This window comes from Penicillium verhagenii (genome assembly GCF_028828195.1).
Source record: "Penicillium verhagenii strain IBT 33310 chromosome Unknown utg000005l_segment0_segment0, whole genome shotgun sequence".
NCBI lineage: Eukaryota > Fungi > Ascomycota > Eurotiomycetes > Eurotiales > Aspergillaceae > Penicillium > Penicillium verhagenii.
This window is the reverse complement of record NW_026643169.1, coordinates 3,764,994-3,786,390: the sequence shown is the minus strand read 5'-3', so window position 1 is coordinate 3,786,390 and position 21,397 is coordinate 3,764,994. Positions and strand designations below refer to the sequence as shown.

The window sequence follows — 21,397 nt, the reverse complement described above, 5'->3', positions numbered from 1 at the left end:
CTGTTTTTGAAGACGGCTTGGAAGAATTATATAGTCCCGTTTCCATGTTTCCATGCTCCTGCTCGTAGGTAAAGCCCTGCTTCCCTGGTTCCCAATAGCCTTATTTGTATCTCAAACCCAACCTTGGAAAGTCTCGAACCGTGACCCCGGATTGCTGGAACTTTCATAGGGAACATTCATAACCATGGAACCAGGTTGAAGTATGAAAGAAACGCCAACCAAGGCTGTTCTTCAATGGCTTGTTCGTGTATGCCCTCGATTCAATGTTTGCCTTCTTCGGCACTGGACACATGCAGCAATTCAAGTGCCTTCTCTGTAGTCAGGCGACTACTTGGCAAAAAGCGCATGAATCCTTTAATAACTGCCATTAGAGGCTGGAGCTCTGGATCTTGCACTCTCCTTGCAAACCTGCTTTCGAGCCTATTGTGCTCTTGGTCAAATTCTGTGAAGGAAATTAGCAACGACTCGCAATACAGTGTGTCTCATATTACTCGCCGTTTTTGCTCTCTTCAATCCGTCTCGCCATATCATACCCAGATTTCGCCTGCAGCTCTTCCCACTGCGTCTGCCATTCAACCGGCAAATCCCCTATTAAACCAATCATTTGAAAAACCAAAAATTCGTCATCGCCAAGGTACATGAAAGGGTACGCCATGAATGCAAACGCATAAATCTAGACGTGAATTTCCTATTAGTATATTGAATAAATATTGTGAAGGCCTTGAGGAGGACGTACCACGAGACCTAGGCGCCATAAATCAAGCCGGTAATCAAAGCTATCTGTTAATATTGTCTCTGGTACCTGTAATATGCCCGGCTGGTGGAGTCTTTCGGGCTCATCTCCCTGGAGAAATGCCTCTCCAAAGTCTATAAGACGAATTTCTTCTTCGTCCTCGTCTATCCAGTCAACCCATTCCGCTGCCTTTACAAGCTGGGTGGGTTGTCCCTTCTCGAGTGGTTTGCCGTCAATGCGAGCTAGTTCCTCAATCTCTGGAGACCCAATGATTTCAAGAAGCTTCTCCGGGGTTGCGTCTAAGATTGCGGTGCAAGTAAATGCCATATTATGATCGCTTACATCTGACAAGAAGTAGTGCAAGTATGTAAGCATATTTTCAAGGGCCTAGTGATCAAAATTGCATAGAATATTTCGGTCCATGTAAGAATTACCGCCTCACTTACCTCCATGGCACATGCCGGAAGAGTGAATAAATCTGACAGCTTTTATAACCTGGGTAGATAATCGAAGTATAATTTCGGGCTCGAGCGGATCATTAGGGCTGCATGGGTCAGAGTAATCTCTGAGAACATGATTGACGGATGGGCCAAGTAGCTCAAGTACAAGACACTGGTGGACTCCGTTCGGGCCTTCATGTGTGAAGGCATCAAGTAACTGAACGATATACACAGAAGAAAGATTGCTAGGACATTCCCTTTCTAGATGTCTCATATTTTGGAGCTCTCGGGATGCCTCCGAGTCGGCGGTCATGATCTTCAGTGCGACCCATTGATCTTGGCTAGAACTTTATTAGCCAGGGCTGAGCAGTTCTGATATTGGGGAGCTCACTCTCTGTCTTTGGCAAGCCACACAGTTGAATAGCCGCCCCATCCTAGTTTGTGGTATATTTTGTAGCGATCGTTTTTGAAGACATCTCCCAGGGTCACTGGATGATATCCCCCTGGTCGGTACCTGAGAACTGATTCTTGGTCATAGAGAAGGTTGCTTTTTTGGTATAATGATAAGTCCATCGGTGCGGGGGGTGAAGGGATTCGGATGTGACAATCAACGGTGTAGATTGTTTGATAATCCGGAAAAGATTTGAAGAAGACTCGAAGCGTAAACAAATATGTTAAACAAGCAGCGCTGCAAGAATCTCATCGATATACTAATTACTACCTAGTAGTAGGTATGCGTCAACAAATTTTCAGTCGAATCAGGCTGCAGACATCAATCTTGATGACTAAACATCTACAGCTGTGCAGCTGTGCTGACAGGGCTGGAACGTGGAGATTCTAAGTTGTGGAACATTCAGAAGTTTTGTGTTGTATGAATAAGGCCATGCGTGAGTACCTTGGAAGTCGCCTCTCACCGAGGATCTCGGAGACCTTGAAACACCTATACGGAGTAGCCCTGGAGCCAATTCATGGTTTAGGAACTCGATTCTATTCGCCTGTTCAACGCTGTACAGGTCAGATCGACTTCGTCTACGTATCGCACTTGACACGTACCAGTCCAAAACTTGGAAGCGTACGTCCATCCGCCGGGCATATCAGAATTGACTCGTGTTCTTTATTAGGTACTTGATTAACCTAGAAGGCTCAAGTGCAGAACCCAGCTTTGGAACCTTGGAAAGTTTCAAGCTTACTTGAAATATGTACTGCTGGGTAAAGTCCAAAGCTTCTGTGGAAAACGGGTGTGTACTGCATCAATTGATGCGAGTACATATACTAGTCCAGGAGGTAAGATCGGTTCATCACCAGGAGATTTTACGGAAGAAGATTGTCCATTCAAATGTTGCTATATCACAATGTCCAGAAAAGAAACACACTGCAATATCTCAAAAATGGCGGCAAGATTCAAGCGCGCATGGGTGGGAAATACATATGTTGATGTGAGTGACATGTCCAAAGCTAACCTTGAATGTATCCACTTATGCAATCTTGACAATGTCGTCTAACTTAGTAGCTGATATCTGCTGGGGGAGATCCTGGCTCAGTCCATCTTCGTCCTTCTTCTCGGGTGGCGGGGGATCTGGCGATACTGACCCCGGTTCAATTCCACGATCAATCTGCAACCTCCGCTGTGCAACAGTTCTTCCAAATAGCCCAAGAGACAAGGGCAGTGGCGCAGCAACAGCACATACAACACACGCAAAGATCGATGCGTTTCGCATGTTATATGGTGGGCTAGCATTCTCGCTAGCCTTGAGTGCATCTTGGATGAGAATGAAACACGCCCCAAGCAACTGTCCACCCGTCCAACAAATGGTACTCCCGATCTCTGGAGAGAACGGATACGTGATCTCAACCAGAAATTCCAGTACGACAGGAAGCAATGAAAATGAGGAAGCGCCCATTAACGCCATGACAACGTATGATGGTGCAATGCCTGCGGTGCTGGACGGGGCGAAGATCAGTCCGATATATGAGAGTACTATGATGGGGACCAAGATGCGGATTGAGCCAAGATAGTGTTTGAATCGGTCTGTGAGTGGTGATACCACGGCTGCCACTAACAAGCCAACGAAGATCAGGATGGCACCTGCGATGCCGGCATCATCTTCGGAGAAGCCATAGGGTTCAAGGATTTGGTTCAGCAGCGAGGAGACACTGTTGAAAAATCCGACATATACAGAGAACGGGACGAGGATGAGCCAGAACTCTACTGTACTAAGTAACTGTCGTATGGCCGGGATCAGGGGTGTGCGAGGAATGGCAGATGATGCGCTGGGCGGCGTCGGGGGTGCCGCAGGAAGGAAAAAAGATGGGAGGGCTGCGACGGTTGACTAAAAAAACGAAGAGAAATATTTTGGTCAGTTTCAGATCTTTGTCATATTCCTTCTTCTTTTTTTTTTTCTCTCTCTTCTTTCTTTTTCCCCCTTTTTTTTTATTTTCTTTGTGCTCCCTTCCCAGGCCGGGGACCATTTGAATACGTCAACTCACAATGACAGATATGTACAAAACCATATTCGGAATGTCCGAAGGTTTTGTCACCCACTCTGAATCAATCAACTGTCCCAACGCCGCACCCAGCGGGTTCGCCAAGCTGGCAATAGCGGTAGCACTTGTGCGCCCTTTATCCGTGAACCAAAGGTCGCTATATCGGGTGGGCGCACATAAGCAGAAGGGCTGCGCCAGGCCGATCAAGATTTGACCGAACATGGCGAGCCCAAAGATACCACCATCAGCCCTGGTACCAGCATAGCGCAGCCAGTTTCCAATGAGGAGAAGAGTTGAAGTGATAACGATAGCGTGCTTGGGGCCACCTTTGTTCAAAACCCAGATGACGAATCTGCATACGCGCAACGAGACAAAGAGTGGAAATTAGCCTTGGACCTCCACAAATTGGGTGCCTCTCTTTTCTCTTATTAGTTCGGGGTCACTCACGGACTGGCAATACAAAATGCGAAGAGGTAACCGGTACTCAACCAATTGATTGCGCTCTCAGAGACTCGAAAGTACTCGGCTGCCGTACTCGAGATGGATGAGAAGGTCAACCACTATGTGTGATGCTGATGATTAGCGACCGATCTCCCTTTGTGTCTTGAAAGCTTGGGAAACGACTTCAGGAGAGCACTTACATCCCAACTGACCACGATATTGAGAAGAACCAGCTGTGCAAGACCCCAAAATCGACGTTTGTAGACCTTATAGATAGGTCGTGTGACGGGGGACTCCGGTATCTGAGGGTGGGCCATCCCGGGCATAGATTCAGATCATGGTTGAAGAAAGTATAGTTTAGTTGAGGGGGAAAACCATTTAGATAAAAGACAAGTTGAAATTCAATAGATTGGGGCTAATCCATGGATGTACTAGGTAGTATTCTAACAGACCCGAATGTAGGGTAACCTCCGAGGCTTCTTTGACAGAAAAGAACATTTGAACTGGGATGGGTACATGCAACCCCGCAGAGTTACGTAGCTTGGACGAGGTACCGGGAAGTAGCTGGACGCATCAACGCCATGGGCGTTTCGCTTACTTGTTTAAGTTTACTTTCTAACTGCTAGCATATAACGGGCCTTGGCTTTTAATATAATTTCGCTTGTCATATTGTGTATCAAGTGATTCCAGTCCGATTGGAATTTCCTCCACCAATTTCATTTCTGTATACGATTACGGAGGCCTTTGCGTCCAAGTGGATCTCCTAACAAACATGCATAATTTTAAAGAAAAATCATTGGAACTCGGAGATGCGGAGATGGACATGTGAGATGTAAGATGTAAGATTATAAGGAAAATAAATAGGCATTTTATACTTATATGTATGTATTTTATAAAACAAAAGAAATAGACAAGTCAAAATGCAATGCTATACTTATCACAAAGGATCTCAGAAAGCTCAGTTAATTGCCGTGGCTGAGTTCTTCCACGCTTCCGCAGATCAGTTTCTCCTTCTTTTGTCCCCGCCATCTTTCCAGTCATTTCAATTTCAGCCCCGTCCTTTTTTTTCGATTTTGTTTATTTTTTTCCTCCCCTGAGATCCAAATCTATTAACATTTCCCCAAGTCTCTTGGGCACTTCTTTTATCTTAAGGTGGCTCACCATGTGTAGTTATCTGCCGGCCTTAAAAATCACCTAAAATTACTCCCTGAAATTGGCGCCGTTTGCGCCTAAACGACCATTATGAATATCAGCCTCCGATCCAGCCAGTCTTCATATGGAGACCCTCGATACTTGTCCACTGCTACCGTCTCCGACGTCCACGCTCCATCACCTCTAGGAAAAACCCTGGTCGACGGCTATCGGGATGCGGTTAACCAGAGTGAAGACCGGGCGCGGTACAATCCGGTAAGGGGAAATTCACGGACACCCGCAGCTTCATTTCCATGGGTCACTAATGTTTTTTTGTTTTTTTATTTTGGAATATAGCTTAACCCGGCTCATCCGCGAAGCTCAGCTCTCGTCAATACCAGCGATCCCGTCACCATGTATTTATTAACCGAGACGGCCATGGGCGACAGCACAAACTACGAGATCTTGTCATTCGAAGAGGTAGAAGACCTCAAGAAAGAACGCTCGCTCCTGTCCACCCGAATCGAAGGCACGAAACGCAAACTTACCCTGGAGACCAAACTCCGCGACGCCGCCCAATCCATTGGCAGACTATACAGCCCGCCTAGTCCCCGAAGCAGCGGTGAATACGGCGCCAATGGAAAGTCACACCGGAGGAGTCGGAGTATCTTTGGTCGCAGCGGCACAGCACAGGTACTTGATAAGAGCGACTCAGAGCTGGCTATGAGTCAACGCAAGTGCGAAGAGTTGGCGCAAGAACTGTGGAAACTGGAGAATCGGTCTCAGCAGATTAGCCAGCGATTGCTAGAACATACTGCGGGTGTCTTGCAGATGACCCACAAGGGATTAAGGAAAACTCCCAAGAACTCCGACGAACTGGCCTCTGATCTTGACGACGGACATGACTTTGACGACCGCCATCTATACCGAACGCCGGAGCATATAGATAACCACGGATTGAACGGACGCATTGATATCAACCCAACGGTGGACAATGAGGCCATGGAGGCCACGGAAAAACGACTGGACGAACTGAGCCAACGAATTTGCGAAATGATGATTCAGTCTACCCCCGATGAATTTGTCGACCCTCCGCCACAACCGAAAAGCTCGGCTGACCCCACACAAACGATCGAGGCGCATTTGGCCTATATTGAAAGTGGTATGAACTCTCTTGCTTCCCGCGGTCCTTGCCCGAACCTCGTTGGTCCTGGTACTGCGCCCGAAGCCGAGGGAGCATGGCGTCAACACCTCACGGTGATCAACACCCGGGTTCAGAGCATCGTCGACCGATTTGGGCTGACAAGGTCCCCCACTTTGCCCCCGCCCCCAAGCGCAACAGATGGCGAGGGACTGGAGGAGCAACTTGGATATCTCCAGACCGGTATCGATGGCTTGGAAAGTCGGGTCGATGGTCTGATCGAGCAGAAGAGCATCTTGACCATCCAAATTCAGCAGCAGCGCGAACTGAACTCCAAATCCGATGCGGAGCGTGATGCCCACATTGGCGATTTGACTGAGCAGCTGGCCTATATGCGCAAGGATTATGAAACTTCCCAGCGCGATGGCAAGACTGCCCAGGATGAGCTAGCTGTATTGATGGAACAGCTTGAGGCCATGCGCAATAACGGCTCTACCCAAGAAGAGGCCAAGGCTGCCCTGGTGCAGGCTGAAGGAGAAGTCGCTCGCTTGAATAGTGTTGTGGACTCGTTGCAACACGAAGTAGATATCCGTGCGCAGGAGGCTATGGAGGCCCGCGCGCGTGCAGACTCAGGGACCGCTCAGTTGGAAGCCAGTGCTAAGCAATACCGCGAAGAGGCGGATGTCCGTGTGCAAGAAGCTGTGGCGGAGGCTGTTCAAGAGGCCATTGATCGCCGCCTGCAGGTAGAGAATCAACTTGCCACGGCTGAAGTGCAACGTGCCGAGATGGAAACTCAGCTTGTACAGGCCGAAGAACGTCGTACTCAGGTCGAAGCCCAAATTGCGCAGGTTGAAGAGCGTCGCATCGAGGTTGAGGCACGATTTGCTGAGGTTGACGCCCAAATTTCTGAGGTCGAAGGACGTCGTGCTGAGGTTGAAGAGCGCTGTATCGAGGTCGAATCTCAGATCGCACAGGTTGATGAGCGTCGTGTCGAGGCCGAAGAACGTTGCGCTGAGTTTGAATCCCAGATCGCACAGGCTGAGGAGCATCGCATCGAGGCCGAGGAACGCTGTATTAAGATTGAGACCAAGATTGCACAGGTCGAGGAGCGTCGCGTCGAGGCCGAAGAACGCTGTGCCGAAATCGAATCCCAGATGGAAGAGATTGAAGAGCGTCGTATTGAGGCTGAGGAACGTTGCGTGGAGCTTGAAGGCCTGCTTCTGCAAGCTGAAAAGCGGCATGCTGAGGCCAGTCGCGAAATGGTACAGGCTGATGGACAGGAAGACCTGGCCGAGAAATTCGCTGAATCTGAAGAGAAGCGAGCTGAAGCCGAGAATCTGCTAGCGCAGGTCGTGATGCAACGTGATCAGGCGGAGGCTGATGCGGAGCGTGCGCATAATGAAATGACCGACCTTGAAGGTGAAGTTGTGCGAATCACAACGGAGCTCACAATGGTCAAGGCTGATCTGGATGGTGCTTACGGTACCCGAGCTCAGCGAGCCGCCGAAGTGGCCCTCAACCCCGAAATTCAAAATGAGATTGATGCCCTCAACACACGCAATCTTGAGTTGACTGTGGAGCTTGCTGAACTTCGGGGCAAGCAGGGAGGTGGCGACGCCCAGAAACGCGCCGATACTCTTGAGAAGGAGCTTCGGGAGACTCTCGATGACTACGAGGCCATGACCAAGGCTAGCATCGAGTTTGAAAAGGAGCGTGAGCGGTTCGAAAGTGTCATTGATAGCCTCCGGGATCGCAGTGAGCAGTTGGAGACCCAGCTCAGCGAGGAGCGCATCAGTTGGATGAACCTGAGCTCGCCAACAACCATGGGCCGTGATCCTACTATGGAGACAACCTCGACGATGGTTCTCAAGAACGAGTTCAAGAAGATGATGCGCGACACTCGCAGCGAAAACATGAGGATATTGAAGGTTCGCTTATTCTATTCCTCATTGGGCTCTTTTTTTTTTATACATACTAACTTGACAATCACAGGCGGAACAAGAGGAACGGCGCAGAATCGAAGGACTGTTGCGAGCCCTGAGGAAAGAGCACGCTCAGTTGACGGGCAAGCCCTTGCCCAGTCCTGTTGGAACCCCATTATGATGATGACGATATTCTACGTTCTCGGATTTGGCTCTCATGAAGACTGTACATACTATAGACTTACTTTCCTTGTATAATATTTGCATGAACATCTCGCGGCAAGCGCGACGGTGTTATCACCCACTCATACCCTGTCTCTCGCACCAGAACTCTCCCTTCACCTGATTTTCTGCTATTCCCTGTCCGGCTTCGACTGCCTCATTTACCTTCATTATGTCGACTGTCCATCATGTCAGACAAACTAGAGACCGTAGTCCACCTGCTCGCACTCCTCCCCCGAGATACTATAACAGGCATACAAACATCCAGCCAAACCGCGACTCAACCATCCCACCACTTTCACAAGAGAACTCCAACTCTTCAGAAGCTTGCTACAGCGATGAAAGGGTTATCTTTAATGCTATCCGCGGCTCTACGTCCAATGAAGAACCCCGTCCCTACGAAAATCCTTACGCCACATGTTCGATCCTAGATAGAGGGTTGGCAGCCAATATGGCCAGACTCATTCCACCGATCTCCTCCCAGGACGGACAATCCTCAACCCAGCATCGACGTCCCTCCAAAAAACGACCGCGCATCGACCAAGGCAGATGGCGAAATCAGCTCCTTTCCGACCAGGGCACCTACTATACATCGCAGCTGGGCCCAAGTCCTTTGAATGAAGCCTACTATGTCCCCGAATCTACTGAGAATCAGCACCGCAAAGCCGTCTCTCTCGATGCAGTGGCCGATCATAGTCCTGTCGGCTCTCGACAGCATAACTGCTGGCCTGCATCCAGCATGCCGGTAGCTGTAACGACCAATCAACCGCAATACCCTCCCCCCGAAAGATCGCCCACGCCTCCTGGTCTCCCATCATTCAACACTCCCGAAGCCGTGTACTGCTCAGCCCAGTTTCTCATCGGGCACAACGGTCCCCGGGCTGTGCCATCAAACCACCCACACGGAGAAACACCCTCTGCTCAACGCTCCACCTCATATACCGATGCGTTTCGAAGATTCCTAGGTTTCCAAGCCCCAGTAGAGACCGCGCCCACCGTACCCAGTGCAATCGGAATCGGACGAGCACCAGACGGAACTGCTGTGCAAGGCCGGTTTCCGCATCGACAGAGTGGTCACGGTACAAGTTTAGCAAGACAACTAAACGACCACCCTTTCCACGACAACGCGCTTCCTACGGCGTCGATCTCCCAAGCTAGCTTCGACTCATTCCGGACTGGGCTGGAAGTTGCGCCCGGTACGCCATCGAAGGGCTATGGATCTGTACCTCACACAGGACGAAAGAGAGGAGCTCGCGCTTTCGCCTTGGGTCTTTTTGGACGAACACCTACTTCAGCCCCTGCCCCTGTCCAAAGGGCACAGCAAGAAGAAGCTACCCCCGGTCCGATATCCCCTCTGCAACTCCCGCAGCCTCGATATGATCTTGTTCGAACACCGTCCGATCGCCGGCCAGAGGATGGAATGCTGAGCGCTGGGACATATACACTTTGTGATGTTTTGGCTTGGGTTCCGACACGGATGTACCTCTGCTGCTGTTTTAGTAGTTCTTCTATTGAGAACAATGATGATCTTGAGATTATCGCTTCTAGGGAGACTTATGCGACGGCAAGAAGTCGGTTTTCGGGCCTGGGAGATAGGCTTGAGCCTTCTCCGTAGGCTCGGGAACTGTATATGCATATTATCCTTGCCTTTATCTTATACATACTACTAGTACCCGTGAAGGCGTTTTCTGTTCATTCTGGTTCCTTGTCATTGACAACTGTCGATATGCCGGTCTCTATCTTCTTTTGGTTCAACTGCTTCTGCTCCGTCGGCGCTCTGCTATACAAAACATTGAATGAATGTTCATTATTACACATTGGCCATACTTATTTCCACTAGTCTTCCAAGTCTGTTCATTACCGCCGGAGGGATTGTGATTCGCCACCTTCACTCAGTACATACTTGGTGTATAGAACCTGGCTGGGGACGTTTGAATGCATGTGATCCATGGATCCTGTTATGTAGAGCTTATGTATTGCCGAGTAGATGGGAGTTTTGTATTAAATATGCCCTAATTTGACCTTGGAAGAAGGTAATTTTGCTCGTGAGAGCCAACGCATTTCACCTAGACGCTATGCCATAATGCCGAATGACGACAGGGAGAACTAACTTAAATGATCATGAAATGCGCCACATCAGGGAAACCCATGAGGAATAAGTAATAGAGAAAAAGAGACCTGAAGGTCAGTCTCAGCTGCGAAAGGAAAAAGGCAGGCAGGGGTATGGGATACATTTCACAGCTCCAGGTAGAAATGACGACAGAGATGGATGAAGAATCCAAAGGGGGTAAGATTAGAGATCAGCAAGTCGAAGATACGACGAAAGGCGAATGGTCGGAAGAAAGACGGACACCAGAAGATCATGGAGGGTTCGGAGTTGAAAAAAGGAAGAGAAAAGGCAAGTCATCAATACATGATGCCCCTCTTTAGGGGGGCGAAGCCCGGGTTAATTTTGGGCGATTTCATCGCAGTTGTTAAGGTGATCCGGATCAAAGAGAATTTGGAATGAAGATAAAGGAAAACTCGTTTCACAGGCTCTCGAAGAATGGACGTGCCTCGAGGATCTCTTCGTCGTTGTTGGAAAAGTCCCAGCCTACAATTCGAGGGTCCACACTAGCACAAATAATCTTGTGGGCATCAAACTGGACTTTGAATACCCTTGCGCTTGTTGGCGTTGAAGGTGATCGCCGCGGGTGTGGATGGTGGTGATGATGGTGGTGACCCATCAACTGTTGAATAGCCTGTGGTTGAACAACTGGTGGATTCACCTGGGCTGGGAGGTGAAGTTGTGGAACTGCGGCACCTTGCTGTGCGGTGTTGGTAGCAGCTGGAGCACCATCTTGACGGTCCCCATCCGGAGTAGAGGCAGTGCTCTGTGTGGCATCAGTGACGGGAGCCCGGGCCGGGCCTGGATTTTGGGCATTAGGCAAAGCCATCAAAGTCTGTGCTGCTTGTAGTTGTCGAGCCTGTGCGGTGACAGTGGCTCGTGCTGCTGGTGTCAGAGTGGCTCGAGCAGCGTTGAGCGCTGCATCAATTTGACGCAACTCATGTTTTCGGATCCATCTACCGTCTCGGTCTTTATGCCAGATGAAAATATGCTCATCGTAGGATCCGGAGACGATACGGCCCCAAGCACTACCTCCGCCGTTTGGAGGAATCTTCGCACCAATGGCAGTAATATGACGGGGATCTCGAGATCCTGCAGTATTTGATGTATGGCCGGCACGTCGCATGTCCCTTGCGCTCAAACCAACAGCAGTTCCTTCCCGTTGTGCTTTCCAGAACGCATTTTCAACATCCTGTGCCTCTTGTTTCAGAGTCTCATCCGCCCCCGGGGGGTCGCCAAATCCTGCCTGGACGGTACGGACGAGATTGTCATGTCCTTTAAGAACTGCGACTTGAGCTCCGGAGATATGATCATAGATTCGTACCGAGTTATCATTGCTGCCGCTAATGATCCGTCGACCGTCAGATTGAACGCAAGCAATTCCTTTCTCATGCCCCATGAGAGTCTTCAAGCAAGCACCGTTACGTATGTTCCATACTTTAATCATGCGATCCCCGGAGGCTGTGATGATCTCATCGCCTTGAAGTTGCATAGCATTGACCGCTGCGCCATGCCCTTCGATGACCATGAGAAGCGTGAAAGGCGCTAATGGCTGGATTTGTCCTTTTGCCAAACTTGCTTCCAAGAGACTTGGTGACATCTCAGTGAGATCCATAATGTATGCGGGATAAGTGGCACCGCCACCTTTGCAAACGCGAGGATAGTCTTCGTCCGTCACAGATAGTTCTCGACGATTCCAGACTTTGACTGTTCGGTCCTTGGAGCAGGTCACAAGGAATCGGTGGTCGAATTTTAGGTTTAACACCGAATCCGCATGCGCGTTCTTTATTTGATGGACTTTTTGTCCCGTGGAAAACTTCCACACAATCACGGAACGATCACTGCTTCCGGAAATAATTATGTCCTCATCAGGACTTGGGTCGAATTGGAGACATAGCACTGACTTTGTGTGTCCAGCTAGGGGAGGATACCACAGTCGCTGAGTTTCTAGATCCCAAACCCGCATATGCTTGTCCCGGCTTCCACTGACCAGCCATCGCCCCTCAAACTGAATGGCATAAACACATTCTTTATGAGCCTCGTCTGGGTACGAGGGATGAGGTAGTTGGAAATTCGTGAATCGGCCTTCACGCCAGTTTTCTTCCAGGCGCCGGCGCTGCTTGTACAGGTGTACCCAGTTAATTTTAGCAGTACCATTCGGGCTTCGAATCAGAATTGATGACTTTAGTGGCGGTTGGAGCAAAGAAGAAATATGGGAAAAGGATGCCGGTTGTACGAGGTCGATTTCATCTGCCGGTAAAGGTGCGCTGCCGTTCGCGTCTGCCATGTGGTGGTCTCCCTCGCTGTCTGCTTCATCATACACACGACCGTCAGTTTCTACAGCACCAGGGCCTGTAGTGACACGTGAATTAAACCATGATGGCGGTGCGCGCTTCTTCTGTTTGGGCTCCCCAAGGTCCGATTCTGAATGTCGTGGTCGTGACTTGCGGATCTGCGGAGAAGCAGGCTCCGAGTGTTCTTGCTCAAAGTTGTATATAGCGCGCGAGTTTGCGCGCCAGCCTTCCTTGATGTAAAGAACTCTCCATAGACCAGAATCGAGAATGCGAGCTCGCCATGCGCGGGATGCAAGCGTAAGGTTCAAGAGGTTTCGGGGCTCGAGATAGGAAAATATTTGGAACGTCAATTCGGGGGGTAGCTTGACTACAGGGTCCATGTGGAGTAGTGGGTGGACTCGTTCCACTACTCTGGCAAGCTTAGATGTGGAGAGCGAGCGAAGCAAGCTATATGCAAGTTCTGTTGTTGAAGGCAGGCTGCATTAGCGGACGGAGAAGACAAAGGAGGTTGGGGAGGAGGTTGGACCACCGCCACCAGAAAGATAAAAACTTACCAGCTCTGTCAGACTCACTTTGGGCAAGCACCCATTCTGGAAGCATCATGACATTGTCCGTCACGGGCTCTTTGTCTGGCTGACTCCGAGTTTCGTCGGAATAACCTTCATCAACTTTGAATGATGGAGAGAGTGATTGTGGTGGGGACTCGGGGAAGTTGGTGGTCTGTAAAGAGATTGTCGGATCGGGAGGAGTTATCGTTGCCGAGTCTTCCTCCATGAGTGCGAATATGAGGTCACGTTTTGGGTTGGGCGTATGGATGAGTAGAGTTATTGGAATAGTATCGAGGCTGTCAATATGAGAGTTTTCTTAGCTTGGCGATGCAGTCCTCGTGCGGGGGACCGATCGCGCCAGCTGTAGAAACAATAAAGAGATAGGGTTCTTTCTCTCAAAACTTTCTCCCGGAGTCCACAGAGGGATGATCCCTTTGGCACAGAGAAGGTGTTGAATGGGAGATGGGGGACTCGGGGCTCCCGTTCTGCATGTCACGTCACGGAGGTGCGGGATCCACTTCAAGAAAGGTGATAGATCATGGAGAGTGAGAATCAATCGGAAGCACAGACGACGAATCACAAGGTCAATCTGAAAGAGGTGTCAATAAGATGAATGGTCAAAAAAACGGCGAGAGGACAAAAAGAATGAGATTGGGAAAGAGATGAATGAAGGCGAGATCAACAAAACATTTGTCCATACCTGAGCTGGAATGGCCCATTTCAAGTCACGTGGACGTCCCCGAAGTATGGCAGCTAACATGTCGAATAGTGTAGAACATTGTAAAAATGATAAAAAAAAACCGATAGGTAACATATCATATGCCATATGGCAATGATATGCATACACCAAGCCTGGCTACTCGTCCCTCATATTCAGGTAAAAAAGCAACATTGAAGTCTTGTCATGCTGATCAACCATGAATAACTCCTTCTCCTCCCCACAATGGATACCTCCTGTCGGTACCCAATATATATGATTTTTGTCCACTCTTGAGAAGGAATATGTCTGCCACATATTGGACATTATATAGATGTACTTGGAATAAAGCTGCCCTAATCTTTAACCCCATCTATCTACTACGCTTTGTATATTAAAAAAAAAATATCAGATGAGACGAATTGCGAAAAGTGCAACGTCTCAGGTTGAGATGAGACTCGTGCCCCTCTCCACATCCCACCGCCCGATGGAACGCGCGCTAAACTGTTTCGGGTAACTGAACAGCCTCCTTCCGCTCCCTCCTCTCCTTTCCCTTCATCCCATTCATCGCTGCCCCTCTATCTTGTGTCTTGTGGCCTCGATTAAGGTACCTAGGGTACTTACTAACCTCCTTTCTCGGAAGTTGACTCTTCCGTCCTCCCATATACCCCCTTTCCTTGCTTCCGCAGTTCTAGTGACCGTCTTCTCGACAGGGGGTTTTGAAAACCGCTCTTTAACTCGAAAGTCGGACAACGTCTGCCCGGCTGCAGCATTTATTTTTGATTCTCGGAGGATCCACCAAAAAAAGATTTACGTCCCCATAGATTGGGCTACACGCTGACGTTGGAAATAATTTCGCCTTACTATCCTTTTATCGATTTTCGTCACCGCCCCTCGGAGGAAAGTGGCGGCGCGTCAGATTCTCGGTTGATATATATCCTTGCTCTGTCTCAGCGGGCTTGCCCCAGATTAAATATATACATACACTTCAGCGACAGCGATATTTGCGGTCACACCCTCGTGAAACCTACGTCAGTTCTCGGAATTCGGCCGAACCTTCTACCTTCTCTTTGCGCCGTGCAGTTATCGACCCTTCCCTTAAATTACCTTTTCGTCGCGGAAACGTTCCATGATCGGCATCCCGTGCTCGACGCTCGTCGCTCTTCCCGATTGTATCGATATATCTCCCGTCTGCTGTGCGGATTTGAACTGAGCCTGGCTGGTCTAACTCAAACAACTGGTCGAGGCACCCGAACATGATCGAGACCGCCACCATGAGTGGAATTCCGGTCGCCGAGGATAACATCATCAACCGGCGTGGTGGTGAATCAATTTATCAGAGCTGCGTCAACCTGAAAAGGAGGCTACAGGAAGTTCCCAGCTTTGAATCCTATCTGGAAAAGATGGACGAAGAAGACCGAGAGCGCGGAAACACCGACCCCGTGGCTTCGTTGTGGGGCTTCCTCAGAGACGGTTATCCGCTTTTAAGTCTCTACAATGCCTCCGCCCCAGAGGAGCCGTTGGTTGTCGACCCGGCAAAAGTACCCGAAGCGAAGAGACCGAAAGCTGCGACATTCAAGTTCTTGCAAGCATGTCTGCAGGAACTCGCATTCCCCCAGCAGGACTGCTTCCTTATCACCGATCTTTACGGCGACAGCACAACCGGGTTCATCAAAGTGATCAAGATGGTCAATCGCGTGGTGGATATTCTCGAAATCCAGGGCCAACTGAAGCGCCCTGAAGTGACCGATGCCCCGACTAGTGTGCAAGAAGCGGTCAAGCTTACAAAGCGGGAGCATATTCTGAAAGAGCTTCTGGAAACCGAGCGCGACTATGTTCACCACTTGCAGAACCTCCAGGCGCTCAAGAAGGAATTAGAGGAGACTGGTGCTCTAACAGGTGATGCGAGTCATCAAATTTTCTTGAATTTAAACAATCTGCTTGACTTTGCCCAGCGGTTTTTGATTCGGATGGAGCAACACTACGCTCTTCCTGAGGAAAGTCAGAACTGGGGTCTGCTCTTCTCATCGCATGAAGATGCCTTCCGACAGTACGAACCATTTATCGCAAATCAAATGCGCTGCGACGAAGTTTGTATGCAAGAGTGGGATAAAATCCAGAATGCGCCACGTCAACCTGACCTTCAGCAAATGGTTGCTCAACTCAAAACCCTGAACGGATTCTTTGTCAAACCATTCCAGCGCCTAACTAGATACCCACTCATGCTATCGGTAAGATCTTTCATACTTATTGCCGTGTCTTTCATGCCACTAATTTTGCATCAATTTCAGGAACTTCGCAAGCAACTGGAAGACGAGAAACTCAAAGCTGATATCACAGGTGCCATTGATTCCATTCAGGTCGCCCTTGACTCGGCAAACGAAGCTATTCACAAGGAGCACCTGGTTTCAGCAGTGGTGGATTTGTCTGAACGGGTTGATGATTGGAAGTCCTTGAAAATGGACTCATTTGGAGAGTTGCTTCGGTTCGGTACCTTCGCGGTGGTCAAAGGCGATAGTGGCAAGGACAGTGAAAGAGAGGTGTGTACCAATGAATCACTTTTGCCCTTGGCAATATCTGCCACCCCTTAACACCTTCGGGCACATGATTGAGGACATTTCGCTGACACTGACTCGCAGTACCATATCTTCTTGTTTGAGCGCATCCTCCTGTGCTGCAAAGACATCAACCCGAACAAGCAGAAGACTAAGCTCATGATGAACAAAGACAAGCCGGCCCTTACAGCTAAAGGGAAAGCTCGTCTCCAACTGAAGGGCCGAATCTATATGGCAAATGTCACTGATATCGTCTGCCTCCAAAAGCCCGGTGAGTTGTCTTTTGACACATATACGTGGAATTCGTCTGACATTTTCTTTGATAGGCATGTACCGTATTCAAATTTTCTGGAAGGGCGACCCGGGTGTGGTTGATAACTTCATTATTCGTTATGTGAATGAGAGTACGATGCGTAATTGGTACAAGGATATTGATACGCAACGGGCCATTCAGTCGGAACGACGCACTCTGCGCAATACTGGCACCTCGGACAGCGAGTTCACCTACTTGGAAGGCATGACCAACATACCAAATCCATACCAGGAGTACGAGGTCGACGATGTTACCAAAGACCCGGCATATTACTCCGAGTTCCCCATGAGCCGCAATGCGTCAAGTACGAGCTTGCGAACTCGGTCTGCCACTGGCGGTAGTACCAACTCGGTGCCCCTTGCAAGTGCAAATGGCCGGCCCCGATATGCAGGCACTGATCCCACCCTCTCAGTCCACACCCAATTTTCAGGTGCTGGCAACATGTCTCCTAGTGATCGGAACATGAACTCATACTTCTCACCTACAGACACACCTTCCACGCGTTCTAGCTCCCAATCGACCGGGTTCTCATTCGGCCGTCAAAACACCAATTCTACCACTGCATCCTCCGTCTGGAACGAAGAAAATCAGCGCTATACCGCACCGGCGTTATCTCGGGCCACTTCAAGAGATGGAACCACCCCTACAGGTTTCTATCCCCCTCCACAACCCAATGGACGTGCCAACCAACGTCCATCTCTGCCACCGCTTTCCGGACCACAGTCTGCTGCCAACGGGACTGCCCAGCAGCGTATGCGCTCCGCTAGTAGTCCGGATATCCACCATCATAACAATCTGCCACCTGGGTCTGGTCGGTACATGGGGGCCCACACGATGCAAACTGTTGATAATGTTCCCGTGCCACCGATTCCTGCACACATGGCCAACATGAAGGCTCCGGTCAACCGAAGTCAGAACAACTCTCCCACCAACAGTCAACTTCCAATTCGTTCACAGCCTCATCATGTTCACCCGACACATTTCACTGAGCCAGAGTATAATGAAGGCTACAGCTCTGGGCAGGTCTCCGAACAGGCCACCTCTCCTTTGAGTCAAGAACCCGATGGCGACCCGTTTATGCCGACACAGTTGAAGGCCAAGGTCAACTTTGACGATAACTACGTTACGTTGGTGATTGCAACTAACATCCTGTTCCGGTCATTGACCGACCGTGTGGATGCCAAACTAGCTCGGTTCACCAACCGATCCATAGGAAACAAAACCGTTCGTCTACGTTACCGTGATGAAGATGGGGATTTTGTCACTATCGACAGTGATGAGGCTGTTCAGCTTGCCTTTATGGAATGGCGTGAGCAGCATCGGGACATGCTGGCGAAGGGTTTGGTTGGTGAGATTCAGCTGTACTGTCAAGTGGTTGACTAGATGACTGCATCCTCCTGTGATACCCATTGTCTTTCTCTCCCATGCAACGTTTTGCTTTCCCTCATTCTTCTTCGGGGACTCTCATATATACATGATCGGTCTTCACCATCGACATAATTGCATCACCGTGGTGACCTTTCTCCGCCTTTCCCTCACCTGTCCCCTTATTTCTTCCCCAACTGGATTAGTTTGGGATTTTTGTTGAGCCGCCACTTTTGGAGAGATGACCCCCTTTTCCTTTTCCGTCCCCCTGTCTTCATTTGTCCCTTGAGCGAGCCAACTCGTGGCCCCCTAAAGAGAGCTGCATAATGATTTTCATCGCGGCATGAACGGTGTTGGAGGCATGCGGCCTGTTTGTCTTGTTAGAGATTCCCCTACCCCCTATTTTCATGTCCCGTTGACCCCGGATTTTCCGTGGCGGGAGCGTACGAATGCCTTTTTTTCAAATGTTTTCTTTTTGATCTACATGTGTTTTCCGATGTCCATGAACGTACGAAGTACCTTACATGTTGTATGCATACTTGGATAAGTTTGGTATCTGTATTTTTGTGAGAGACCTGCATGCAAGGCAGGTGTCCAGCGATTATTTTGGAAATCTACATATGGTTATTGATCCTCATTATGAAATTCTGGCTACCCACTACGTATGAAGTTATATTAGGCACCATTGAGTACGGTGGCGTCATGCCGATCGGGATACCGGTATCTTCGGCATCCATCTTGGCAGGGCTGAAAGCTATGGGAATATGAATGTTGGGATTACTACTCTTTTGTGAATATTGGAGTCCCCCAGAGCCCTTGAAAGGCCCCGGATTTACCCCACGTAAGGACTTCTTTAGAGTGGTAATGATGTGGTTGATGGGGCCAGAGTTGCGCAAGCTGGGGACCCAAATCTTTAAGCAGTCGGTGTAGGCAAATGCGGGATTTTCTATAGGATTCTTGGTGCCTGATAGGTTCCAATAGTCCATTCCAGCACGGTTGTTTTGTTGCGGGAAATTCGGCAATAATTATTTTAATAGTTTCCAGAGTCGGTGGTTTCGTCGAATGGTTGGTCCAGGATTCGTAGCCAACTCATCGGTGTGTACAGTGGGAAACTGGGAACCAAAACAAGCTTCCCCCTCTTTCTCTGCATTTCTCTTTTCCTGACATCTTTCCCTTCAAAATCTCCTTCAAAAAAAAAAGTCCCTTGCTTTCATTTTTTGATTGGGCTACGTCACATTAGTCCTGCAGCAGAAATCTAAGCAAATCAAATAAAAGGCCTCACGCCAAGCATGTCTTTCTCCGGCCGCCGTCTAAGCATCCTGCGGCCTTCTGGCGACCGCCGCTCGTCACTCGTCAAGGGTCTCTCCGATAACGGTACGTTGTTATCAACCTTATCATAGATTCCCCATAGTGAAGAACAAGAGAATTGATATATAAAAAAATATGTGAGCTTTTTGAAGCTAACAAACTCCTCGGGAATTCCTGCTAGAGCTAAAGTCCGAAACTCATCGTCAGTTCCGATCCGCCCACGAGGGTCACCGTCCCCACGCTGGTCTCGACGCCTCCCGTGCCTCAACCGGTGTCGTCTGGTGCACAGAGCGGGCTAGCGAACATGGATACGCAGAGGACCCCTCCGCCTGGGCTAACCTAGGTCAGGGTGCTCCCGAGGCTGATGATGAGATCGAGGGTAGTTTCCCCCGCCCGACATCGATCCCCATCACTTCCGCTGCTCGGGAGTACGGCCCGACCGCCGGTATCAAGCCGTTGCGTGCCGCCGTGGCCCGTCTGTACAACGACCACTACCGTCAAGGCAAGGAGAGCCAGTATACCTGGGAGAATGTCTGCATTGTGCCCGGTGGTCGTGCGGGGTTGATCCGTATCGCTGCCATTTTGGGTAACTCGTACCTGTCGTTCCCCATTCCCGATTACTCCGCGTACTCGGAGATGCTGAGTCTGTTTAAGAATGTGAGTGGCTCGGACATATCATCTGTTTGGATACGGAGCATAGTATGGCTGACATTAATTCGGCCTTAGATCGCCCCCATTCCTATGCCCTTGTCGCAAGATGACCACTACCACATCCACCCCGACAAGATTGCCGAGGAAATTGCTCGTGGTACTCAAGTGATTTTGACCTCGAACCCTCGTAACCCTACCGGTCACTTTGTCTCGCACAATGAGTTGGCTGAGATCCAGGATATCTGCCGAGACCGCGCCACTCTCATCCTCGATGAGTTCTACGGTGGTTACAACTACACCACCGACTGCGACGGTTCCACTATCAGTGGTGCCGAGAACGTTGTTGACGTCAACCAGGATGGTTCGTTCTAACCCATATTCCTTTCTTCATCTTTCTTTCGGCGTCCCTCCTTGCATGGTAACTAATTCTCTCGTCATTATAGATGTCCTGTTGATCGACGGTCTCACCAAGCGTTTCCGTCTTCCGGGCTGGCGAATTGCCTGGATTGTCGGTCCTAAGGAATTTGTCACTGCCCTGGGCTCTGCCGGTTCTTACCTGGATGGAGGTGCCAACGTCCCCTTCCAAGAAGCCGCCATCCCCATGATGGAACCGAACCTCGTCCGCACCGAGATGAAGGCGCTGCAGAGCCACTTCCGTGAGAAGCGCGACTATGTCATGAAGCGTCTGAACGATATTGGTTTCCGTTTCAAGGACGTGCCGCAGGCCACTTTCTACATCTGGCTCGACCTGACCTCGATTGAACCCCCTCTTCCCGAGGAGGCCAACATCTCCGACGGTCTGAACTTCTTCAATGCCCTTCTGACTGAGAAGGTCATCGTTGTGCCTGGTATCTTCTTCGACTTGAACCCTGCCAAGCGTCGTGATCTGTTCGACAGCCCTTGCCACCACTTTGTGCGTCTGAGTTACGGACCCAAGATGGACGTTCTTGAAAAGGGTCTGGATGGTATCGAGCGTGTGATTAACCGCGCTCGTGAGCTTGGAAAGGCGAAGTGGGCGGATGAGGTTGCTGTCGCTGATGATTAG

The 21,397-nt window shown here is 49.7% G+C and overlaps 7 protein-coding genes across 7 annotated transcripts; 4 read left to right on the top strand and 3 right to left on the bottom strand.

Moving 5' to 3' along the window:
* Positions 1-260: 260 nt before the first annotated feature.
* N7466_004916 (uncharacterized protein) lies at positions 261-1,746 on the bottom strand (the record flags this gene model as incomplete). Its single annotated transcript, XM_057164313.1, has 6 exons — positions 261-442; positions 534-588; positions 614-673; positions 737-1,077; positions 1,180-1,514; positions 1,565-1,746. The coding sequence occupies 6 exons, from the start codon at positions 1,744-1,746 to the stop codon at positions 261-263; spliced, it is 1,155 nt and encodes a 384-aa protein (XP_057022994.1).
* A 902-nt stretch (positions 1,747-2,648) lies between these two features.
* On the bottom strand, positions 2,649-4,415 carry N7466_004915 (putative cell surface receptor/MFS transporter (FLVCR); the record flags this gene model as incomplete). The annotated part of the gene is made up of 4 exons (XM_057164312.1): positions 2,649-3,503; positions 3,661-4,009; positions 4,105-4,217; positions 4,299-4,415. The coding sequence occupies 4 exons, from the start codon at positions 4,413-4,415 to the stop codon at positions 2,649-2,651; spliced, it is 1,434 nt and encodes a 477-aa protein (XP_057022993.1).
* A 925-nt stretch (positions 4,416-5,340) lies between these two features.
* On the top strand, positions 5,341-8,473 carry N7466_004914 (involucrin repeat protein; the record flags this gene model as incomplete). Its single annotated transcript, XM_057164311.1, has 3 exons — positions 5,341-5,505; positions 5,587-8,298; positions 8,363-8,473. 3 exons carry the CDS (start codon positions 5,341-5,343, stop codon positions 8,471-8,473), a joined length of 2,988 nt encoding a protein of 995 aa, XP_057022992.1.
* A 213-nt stretch (positions 8,474-8,686) lies between these two features.
* Positions 8,687-10,129, top strand: N7466_004913 (uncharacterized protein; the record flags this gene model as incomplete). The annotated part of the gene is made up of 1 exon (XM_057164310.1): positions 8,687-10,129. One exon carries the CDS (start codon positions 8,687-8,689, stop codon positions 10,127-10,129), a length of 1,443 nt encoding a protein of 480 aa, XP_057022991.1.
* A 913-nt stretch (positions 10,130-11,042) lies between these two features.
* On the bottom strand, positions 11,043-13,689 carry N7466_004912 (F-box and WD domain protein; the record flags this gene model as incomplete). Its single annotated transcript, XM_057164309.1, has 2 exons — positions 11,043-13,375; positions 13,470-13,689. The coding sequence occupies 2 exons, from the start codon at positions 13,687-13,689 to the stop codon at positions 11,043-11,045; spliced, it is 2,553 nt and encodes an 850-aa protein (XP_057022990.1).
* A 1,727-nt stretch (positions 13,690-15,416) lies between these two features.
* N7466_004911 (Rho family guanine nucleotide exchange factor CDC24) lies at positions 15,417-18,411 on the top strand (the record flags this gene model as incomplete). The annotated part of the gene is made up of 4 exons (XM_057164308.1): positions 15,417-16,391; positions 16,452-16,700; positions 16,800-16,986; positions 17,042-18,411. 4 exons carry the CDS (start codon positions 15,417-15,419, stop codon positions 18,409-18,411), a joined length of 2,781 nt encoding a protein of 926 aa, XP_057022989.1.
* Positions 18,412-19,682: 1,271 nt separating this feature from the next.
* Positions 19,683-21,397, top strand: N7466_004910 (pyridoxal phosphate-dependent aminotransferase; the record flags this gene model as incomplete). The annotated part of the gene is made up of 4 exons (XM_057164307.1): positions 19,683-19,767; positions 19,883-20,358; positions 20,428-20,713; positions 20,796-21,397. 4 exons carry the CDS (start codon positions 19,683-19,685, stop codon positions 21,395-21,397), a joined length of 1,449 nt encoding a protein of 482 aa, XP_057022988.1.